Source organism: Oncorhynchus clarkii, chromosome 6 (assembly GCF_045791955.1).
Source record: "Oncorhynchus clarkii lewisi isolate Uvic-CL-2024 chromosome 6, UVic_Ocla_1.0, whole genome shotgun sequence".
Classification (NCBI taxonomy): domain Eukaryota; kingdom Metazoa; phylum Chordata; class Actinopteri; order Salmoniformes; family Salmonidae; genus Oncorhynchus; species Oncorhynchus clarkii.
The window spans coordinates 9,468,796-9,479,159 of NC_092152.1; the positions used below are offsets into that span (position 1 = coordinate 9,468,796).

The 10,364-nt window shown below is 41.7% G+C and overlaps 1 protein-coding gene across 1 annotated transcript; it reads right to left on the reverse strand.

Annotated features, from left to right (window-relative positions):
• Positions 1–6,235: 6,235 nt before the first annotated feature.
• On the reverse strand, positions 6,236–8,108 carry LOC139411897 (zinc finger protein 771-like). Its single transcript, XM_071158647.1, has 2 exons — positions 7,831–8,108; positions 6,236–7,569 (listed from the first exon to the last, which is right to left on the reverse strand). The coding sequence occupies exons 1-2, from the start codon at positions 8,024–8,026 to the stop codon at positions 6,353–6,355; spliced, it is 1,413 nt and encodes a 470-aa protein (XP_071014748.1). The 5' UTR covers positions 8,027–8,108; the 3' UTR covers positions 6,236–6,352.
• Positions 8,109–10,364: the final 2,256 nt, after the last annotated feature.

Consider the following 10,364-nt stretch of genomic DNA (forward strand, 5'->3'; position numbering starts at 1 on the left):
GTTATTTTGGCATTAATATGTGTCACATCAGCAAGCAAACAACATACTATATATATATATATATATCATTGAGTTAATAAAGCTGCATATAAAAACATGGTAACTTTTCTGTTTTCTTGAGTAAGGCAGCTCCAAAATGAAGGTGTTTCAGCCTCGCTCAGCTTTCTGTGGTGGTGGAGCAAGCCAGCAGAAAATATGGAGCGATGGAGTGGCTCAGTGTTCTGTCAATCATGGGGACACTACGTCACTGCCAAGTCTAATGGTAGAGCTATTACAATTCTAGCCCGTTGGGTGCTGCTGTAGAGTTACATTAGAAGTGCCCATCCAAGAAGGCTCAAGGTCATTGGCCACAGATAAAAGGATGTCAAATCACATTATATGTACAGTAGCTTTGATTGGACTGATCATGTCAACATCATACTTTCAAAATCTTAGCTAGCAGTCATGAATCAAGTGGACAATCTACTGGCAAATTATTTTTAATCCTTGTCATATGAAGAGAAATAATAAAGATAAATTATAGAGAAACGTATTAGTGGTCATCGGCCATTGGACAAACATTACACAACAAGTTGGAAATCGCTAATTCAACAATGAGTGGTTTGGAAGGAATCAGTGACTGCAAGCATTGCAAAGCAATCACTAGCCTATTATTCAGTGGAGTGCCTGTGTGGTCCCATATCTGGGATTAAGGAGCTCTTTTCCAAGTTTAAAATTATAAAAATTCAACATTTGAAGCATGATTTGTGCCGCGCTCAATACAACTTAATTCGGAACTGCGAAAACTTGACATAAGTTCAAGAGAACAGGGAAGTCTGGAATAAACGAGCTCCGACTTGGAAAAGACGTTTTGAACGGTCATCCAACTCGGAATTGTAAATCCGGCCTCTTTCTAGAGCTACGACCTGAAAAGCAATGATGTCATCACGATTCAACCTTTTTCTCAGAGTTCCCAGTTGTTTTGAAAACACCTTAAATCCAGAGAATGCCAGACTTTGGTGACAAAATTTGCCCACAAAGAACTGCCTCGCCACCTTCCTGTTCAAGTGAGCACAGCACCACAACATGACATCAAAAATGTATTGTATGCTGCTGCACAAATTATATAATTTGCCAGGGAGATATTTATACTGTAGCTAAGAAAGTAATACTATAGGGTTGTGTAGTAAGCTGTTAGTAGCCCGTATGCCTCACCCTAATAATTTGGTATATTTACCCTTCTCAATTTCACCTGCTGTTCTGACTTGGTACACTATAGCCTGTTTTAGAGAAATGTTATCATCGAATATTGTAAGAGCTTTCATTGTCTGCTTATATGCCCCCTTTATTTGTCCTACTGTTCTGACTTGTTGTACAGGGTTAGAACACTGTAAGAACGACCCATGTTTCCGAATTCTGTCGATGTACATTTCAAAAGTGCTAAACAAATAGCTATGTTGACGTCCGTCCTAGCTCGCTCATTCATTTCTTAATCGAAATGACGCTTATCCGCTTGTCGTCCCCTTATGCCATAGTTTATACAGCTCAATTGTTATTAGAAACCACGTTATTATTTTTTTAAAGGCAAAATGAGGTAAATGAGGCTTAATGAACTGTTTCGCTGCCAGACAAGGCTCCGCGGATAGCCAGGTGTAGCAGTGGTAAGATGTTGGGACTCTGCTGTTGGGACAGCTTTATGTAGGCCCTAACAGTTTGTGGGCACAGTTTGGCACCGTTATAGTGCAATTAATGTATTGTTTAGTGTTGTGTTGTGTAGTGGCTTTGCTGGCATGCATCCCACTTTTCTTTTGCACCACCAAGATTTACATGCTAAATTCACCACTGGTGCTGTGGAATCGGAATGGAACCAGAAGTGGTCTTTGTTTTTTTGCTGGTCTGAAGGAGCAGATACTCCGTGTTAAACGAATTGGGGCAAGAGATGTGAATTGTTTTGCTCGCAAGGCAATTTAGTTGGCATTTCCATATGTCCCCATTACCAGTAAAACATAATCAAAACCTCTTTCTTTCACTTACTTACTGTGCTGTTTCATTGTTCATTTGTTCAGTCTCAACCAGGATTTAATCATACATGTCAAGCAGTGAAGTTTCAGCTCTATCTGTTCGTGGCCTCTCTTCCTCTGTGCTTCACTGTCACTGTGTCCATTTCCATCTTGTCCAGCTGTGTCTAACATTTCACGTAAACCCTGTTTCTTGACTGCATCGAAGTAGCGGTCCTTGTACCTAGCATCGAGCATGGTGGCGACACAGTAAAGAGGCTCAGAGAGAATGCCACCGAATCGTTTGTTCACAGCCTCAATTACTTTTGCAAGTTTTAACCCCATGGTCTGTGTATCACGTCTGGGTATCACGTCTGCTGCAGACACAGTTGATGAGCTTATTTCTCCAGTCAGTTGTTTGAATGGAGCTAGTTGTGTGTTCATCTTTCCAAGTTTCAAACATCTTCTCAAATGCCATTGAAATAGCAGCAGTGGTATGAGAACCAGCACATTCTTGAGCATGCAATACGGCTTTCCTCAGTACGAGATCCTCGTCAACCCACTGTGCTGTCAGACTCAGCATGGTCATGGGGCTGACATCGCTGGTCCACATGTCAGTCGTGTCGCTAATAGCAGTGACGCCCATAGCAAGTAGCTCAAATACTGTGTAACTCCGGTAGGGCAACATCTGAAAAATAGCGCCTACTTGGCATTGTGTGCCAGGGCTCGAGGTGCTCGACCAGTCGGCGAAAGCCAACATCATCCACGACAGAGAATGGTTGATTGTCAAGGGCAATGAATTCCATTATCTTGGCATTAATGGATTTCACCTTTTGAGTTGTCTCGCTGAAATGTTCTTACTCTTTCAAATGACTGCTGGACTTGAACTTGTTTATTTGGAAGTGTGCGCTTAGTATTTTTCTGCTTTTGTTCTGTGTAGCGCTGTATTTTCTGTGGCGTCATGACGTCATCTACCTACGTTATATAGGTATGCACGTCATCTACCTACATTATATAGGTATGCACGTCATCTCCCTACATTATATAGGTATGCACGTCATCTCCCTACATTATATAGGTATGCACGTCATCTACCTACATTATATAGGTATGTACATCATCTACCTACGTTATATATGCACGTCAGCTTTGACATCAGTTTTGCACATCGGTGTTAAACTAGACATCGGGTCGATTCCGATAGCGGCATTTTTTAGCTAATATCGGTCGATTCTGATATGCTCACTGATATATCGTGCATCCACAGTTGTTACAGGTGTCAAGCTTATGGGCATGTGGCAGCAGTGTGTAGTAGGGAGGTTCCTAGGTGTGAGAAGTGTGCAGAAGGGTATGAGACAAAGGAATGTGTAGCACTGGTGAAAGTAGTGATATGTGTTAATTGTAGGGGTGCTCATGGGGCTGGGGATCAGAAATGACCTGTGCAAAAAAGAGGCAGGTTGAGGTTTCCAGGGTTAGAGTAGAGCAGAAGTTGTCATATGCTGAGGCAGTGAAGAAAGTAGAGGAAGATGGGTCAAGGGGGAGGGATCCTGAGAGGAGTGGTGTGAGTAATAGATCTGTACCAGTACAGAGGTATAAACCAACAATATGTTTCAGTAAGATTGGATTTTTAGCACTTGGTTATCAACTGTACATCCCTTTTACCCACGAGATTCTTTAAAATAAAAAAGCTGTGCAATATTCAGCATGTTTATGAATATACACTACCGTTCAAAAGTTTGGGGTCACTTAGAAATGTCATTGTTTTTGAAAGAAAAGCTTTTTTTTCCCATTAAAATAACAAATTGATCAGAAATACAGTGTAGACATTGTTAATGTTGTAAAGGCCTATTGTAGCTGGAAACGACTGATTTTTAATGGAATATCTACATAGGCTTACAGAGGCCCATTATCAGCAACCATCACACCTGTGTTCCAATGGCACATTATGTTAGCTAATCCAAGTTTATCATTTTAAAAGGCTAATTGATCATTGGAAAACCCTTTTGCAATTATGTTAGCACAGCTGAAAAAACTGTTGTATTGGTTAAAGAAGCAATAAAACTGGCCTTCTTTAGACTAGTTGAGTATCTGGAGCATCAGCATTTAATGGTTCCATTATAGGCTCAAAATGGCCAGAAACAAATACCTTTCTTCTGAAACACGTCAGTCTATTCTTGTTCTGAGAAATGAAGGCTATTCCATGTGAGAAATTGCCAAGAAACTGAAGATCTTGTACAACGCTGTGTACTACTACCTTCACAGAACAGCACAAACTGCCTCTAACCAGAATAGAAAGAGGAGTGGGAGGCCCCGGTGCACAACTGAGAAAGAGGACAAGTACATTAGAATCTAGTTTGATAAACAGACGCCTCAGAAGTCCTCAACTGGCAGCTTCATTAAATTGTACCCGCAAAACACCAGTCTCAACGTCAACATTGAAGAGGCGACTCCGGGATGCTGGACTTCTAGGCAGAGTTACAAAGAAAAAAAGCCATATCTCTGACTGGCCAATAAAATTAAAAGATTAAGATGGGCAAAAGAACGCAGACACTGAACAGAGGAAGATTGGAAAAAAGTGTTATGGACAGACAAATCTAAGTTTGAGGTTTTCGGATCACAAAGAAGAACATTCCTGAGACGCAGAAAAAATGAAAAGATGCTGGAGGAGTGCTTGATGCCAACTGTCAAACATGGTGGAGGCAATGTGATGGTCTGGGGGTGCTTTGGTGGTGGTAAAGTGGGAGATTTGTGCAGGGTAAAAGGGATCTTCACTCCATTTTGCAACGCCATACCCTGTGGATGGCGCTTAATTGGAGCCTACAACAGGACAATGACCCAAAGCACAGCTCCAAACTAGGCAATAACTATTTAAGGAAGACGCAGTCAACTGGTATTCTATCTATAGTGGAGTGGCCAGCACAGTCACCGGATCTCAACCCTATTCAGCTGTTGTGGGAGCAGCTTGACCGTATGGTACGTAAGAAGTGCCCATCAAGCCAATTCAAATTGTGGGAGGTGCTTCAGGAAGCATGGGGTGAAATCTCTTCAGATTACCTCAAAAAATTGACAACTAGAATGCCAAAGGTCTGCAAGGCTATAATTGCCCCCACCAATTGTTTTTCCAACAAAAATGGGGATAGGGAAATGTAACCCTCTTACATTCATAGACAGCACTCTATATACAAAGACTGACAGTCATAACATCCACATGATATTAACATTTTGAAGATATTGGTTGTTTACATTCTTGTCGTTAGTAAACAACAGTTTCAGTTGTGCATTACAAAGTTACATATGTCAGAAAGGAATAGGGTAGGCTGTATTAATTCAAATGACCATTGAACAGATTCCAAGATTGCAGGCTGTTCTTTTAACCAAGAGCAGTGACCTACCTGATGGGTATGTCCTCTTGATAGTTGTCTCTTCGATCTTCGAACAAACCCATTTTACACAAAAGGCATTGTTACGCGTTCTCAGACATTAACATTAGCAGACGGTCTTCTCCAGAGTGACTTACAGTTAGTGCATTCGACTTAAAGCTCAAGTCCTTAGTTGATACATCCATTTTTGGATTTAGAAATTATTTAGAAATACCCATTGATTCTTGAAGAATATAAAACTTTAAATGCGTCATTATAAGGCTCCCGAGTGGTGCAGCGGTCTAAGGCACTGCATCTCAGTACGAGAGGCGTCAGTACAGACCCTGGTTTGATCCCGGGCCTGTATCACAACCGGATGTGATCGGGAGTCCCATAGGGTGGGGCACAATTGGCCCAGCGTCGTCCGGGTTAATAGAGGGTTTGGCCGTCATTGTAAAATACATTTTTTTCTTAACTGACTTGCATAGTTAAAAAAAGGTTAAATAAAAAAAATAGCTTAGTTCAACTGTCATACCACTTCAGAACCCAAAATATAAGCTTGTTTTACTCCAATGTTTGTAAACAACTGAAATATGAACACTGCATAGACTCAAAACATGGTTAAAACTTGCATCCATAACTCAGTCTATGAATCTGACTGGTTACATTTCTCCAGGCCCTTCCCTCAGTTGTTTACTAAAAACAGTGGTAGGGTGACGCTTTGTTAATGTTTCAACTGCTGATTATAGCTTTAAGACAGCTCAGTGAGACAACCACATATCAGTCTTAGTAAGTACATTTTACCTCAAAGTAGTCAGCAAGGTCAGTGCTAGAAACGACAAGTGCAAATGCTTGTTTGTTATTGATTTTATTTTTTGGGGGGGCGTGGCTGTGGGATTTAATCAAGACATCTAGTGAAGTAGGTTTTCAGTCATTTTCATTTGGGGGAAGCTTGTTCCACCATTTGGGTGCCAGGGAAGAGAAGAGCTTTGACTGGTATGAGCGAGAGCCAGCCCCTCATAGGGATGGGGGGGCCACATAGGGATGGGGGGGCCAAGAGACCAGAGGTGGCAGAATGGAATGCTCGGATTGGGGTGTAGGGTTTGAGCATAGCCTGAAGGTAGGGAGGGGCAGTTCCCCTTGTTGCTCTGTAGGCAAGCACCAGGGTATTGAAGAGGATGTATGCTTCGACTGGGAACCAGGGGAGAGTGCGTTATTGTTAATATTCCTTCTGTGAGTTTGTAGATGTCTTTTCAGACTTGATGCTAATTTCAAGTGAGTTCCACACATATGACACTGAACCCCCTCCCCTGTGTGGGTCCTCATATGCACTGTCAGGTTTCCCTTCAGACCGAAGCATCTGCCACATTTGTTGCAGCGATGTGGTTTCTCCTCTGTGTGAGTCATCATATGCTTTGTCAGGGTTCCCTTCTCCACGAAGCATCTGCCACATTCTTTGCACCGAAATGGTTTCTCCCCGGTGTGAGTTCTCGTGTGCTTTATCAAGTCTGACTCACGGTAGAAGGCTTTGTCACATTCTTTGCACGGATGCGATTTCTCCCCAGTGTGAATTCGCCGATGCAGTTTCAGACTTGCTTTTGTCGTCACACATTTTCCACAAAAATCACATTTAAAAACTAGCCCTTTATGAGTATCCGTGTGATTTTTCAGGCTTTTCTTGTGAAAAAAACGCTTGCCACATTCGGTGCAGCCATGTTGTCTCTCCTCCATGTGAATCTTCATGTGCCTCCTCAGGGAGCAGTTCATGGCAAAACAGTGTCCACATGCGTCACACATGTATGGTCTGTCTTTACTGTGCCGGCTTTGCCGATGCCTTTTCAGACTACGCTCATTCGCCAAGCATTTCCCGCACACATCACATATCAGATCAGGCAACTCACTGGTTTCTTTTCTTGGCCGTCCTCTTCTTCGCTTTGATTTAAGAGGCTTTAACCCTGACAGTGATATTCTCTTCTCCACTCCATCCATTTTTCCTTTATGACTTCCACTGTTGTCACTGTCTGCATTTACTTCAGAGGGGGGCTCATAATCACTGGTTGATTCGGACTCACCGTAGCTCTCTCCGTCAGATTCTGTTTGGTTCTCTTCAGTTATGATGTTGAAAGAGTCCCATATAGACTCTTCTGCATCAGACTCCACTGGACCCAGACCAGGGGTCCATTCCTGCTGCTCTGGGTTAATCTCCTCTTCAGTGAGACTGAACTGCTGGAGGACTGGAGGGAATGAGAAAGGATGACATTTGATTAAACCGTAAACACTGAAAAGAGACAAGAAATAGGTCTAGTGACTTCCACTAAAAATAGGGACAGTTACTTCAATTCCTGCTTTACTTCCGGTATCCAGTACCACAGTTTTGCAAATGCTTCAAAATATCATGAAATTCATGAATAACGCGGTCATATATGATATACATCTAAAATGTAAATGACGACAATTAGGCTACAATGCATAATGAATGACAAAAAGACACAAACCTGCTAATCTATGCAACTTTATCTCTGGTTTAAAAACCAAATCCAGCACTTTTCGTAGACGTGCATTCGCCCGTTTCAAACGGAAGATTTCTTCTAGGTACTCTGTCATCGTTTTTTGGACTGCCACTGATATCTCCAAAGGAACTGAAGTTAATTTTTCTTTGAGAATCACATTAAGCAGCTGTAGTTTAGACATTTTGAGGGTGAAATGGATTGAAGGTGGAAGAAGTTATAAATACTGGCGATACCGTTGTGAAGACTGATGAATCCAGACTGGATCAGCGTCTCGTCAGTAACACTTAAAAAGTACTTCCGGGTAACGGAATTTCGAATAGTAGAGAAGTATCAGTAACCTGTATTTATTCATGATATGAACAATAATTGTCTAAACATTAAAGGAAAAATACACTCATTCCTACACTTTACAGTGTTACATAACACTATGTGAGAACAATATTTTTGTGAACAAATGTTTTATTTTGTCGTTATAATAAGGTTGGTAGCAACATGAGAAAATCGTTGCTGAAATATGTTGCAGCTGAATTCGACAACAAAACCCAGAATGTAATGTTCTCTCTATGGGCTGGTTGGCTAGCTTTTTAGGAATCTACAATCTCATCACGTTCAACTTGCAGGTCGATGTGGCGCAAAGAGTGGAGTCTGACCTTCGCGACGGCACTATGCAATGCACAAATATATGTGTTAGACCCTCTGTTAAGTTACACATTTCTAGAGGTAGGAATATCGCAAAAAAATATGACCAATGTCTCATTCGAGAGAAGACAACCTCCCGCTTTATGACATCGACCAGTATTGAAATCTGACATGTTTGACGTTTTCGCGATCTAAAGGTCGTATTCATATTCATGTCCAGTGTACTGAAGACATGACTCTGTCGTTGTGCTGTAGATTTTGTGGATTTTGTCTCTTGTATAATAAATTATATAGATCGGTTTATAATGGATTAAGCGTACCCTTTCTTTAACTAATTTGTTAGTTAAATTCCAACTCCCTCAAATTTGTGCCAACAGGGCAGTGGCGACCAATCAGAGCAGTGCCCCACCTTTCTAGCTAGCTATAAAAAACAAAAACATGCCTATTTTGCATTTTGGCATTAATACATATCAGTTTGTAAAAAATATATATACAACAATTTAGTTAATAAAGCAGCATACAAACTAAGATCTCTTTTTTGCTTTCTTGAGTAAGGCAGCTCCAAAATGCAGATGTTTCAGCCTAGCTCAGTGCTTTCTGTGGTGGTGGGGCAGCCAGTGGCAATACGGAGTGTTTGGGTTGGTAATGTTCTCTAGTAGGTTGGGGACACTACGTCATCACCAAATCTAAGGGTAGAGCTTGAAAATCAAATCAAATTGTATTAGTCACATACACATGGTTAGCAGATGTTAATTACGAGTGTGCTTCTGTGCTTCTAGTTCCAACAGTGCAGTAATATCTAACAAGTAATCTAACAATTCCTCAACAACTACCTAATACACACAAATCTAAAGCGGTGAATGAGAATATGTACATATATGTATATGGATGAGCGATCGCCGAGCGGCGTAGACAAGGTGCAGTAGATGGTATAAAATACGGTATATACATATGATATGAGTAATGTAAGATATGTAAACATTTAAGTGGAATTATTGGAAGCGTTGTTTAAAGTGACTAGTGATCCATTTATTAAAGTGTCCAGTGATTGGGTCTCAATGTAGGCAGCAGCCTCTCTGGGCAGTCTGATGGCCTTGAGATGGAAACTGTTTTTCAATCTCTCGGTCTCAGCTTTGATGCACCTGCACTGACCTCGCCTTCTGGATGATAGCGCTGTGAAAAGGCAGTGGCTCGGGTGGTTGTCCTTGATGATCTTTTTGGCCTCCCTGTGACATCAAGTTCTGTAGGTGTCATGGAGGGCAGGTAGTTTGCCCCAGGTGATGTGTTGTGCAGACCGCACCACCCTCTGGAGAGCCTTGCGGTTGAAGGTGGTGCAGTTTCCGTACTAGGCGGTGATACAGCCCGACAGGTTGAGGGCGGTGCAGTTGCCGTACCAAATAAAACGTATCGGTGCTCATCGGCCATTAGACATAAACATGACATAAGTTGGAAATCGGGAAATTCAACAATGAGTGGTTTGGAAGGAATTGGTGTTCAGTGGAGTGGGTGTTTGGTCCCAAGTCTGGGTTTAAGAGTCTTTTCCAAGCTTAAAATAATAAACATTCAACATTGGCTATGGTGTCAATCCAGCACGACTTCTGCCGCGTTCAAAACAACTGGAAACTCAGAACTTAGGAAATCTGATTTCAGTGAGTTCAAGACAACTGAAGAAAATACATTTTGAACGGTCATCCAACTCGGAATTGCAAGTCGGGAACTCGGGCCTCTTTCTAGAGCTCTGACCTGAAGATTACTGACATCATCACGATTCTACCTTTTTTTTCTGGGTTCCCAGTTGTCTTGAAGCATCATTAATCCAGAGAATGCCAGACTTTGATGACAAAGTTTGATGACAAAATTGAATCAAGAAGGACCACCAC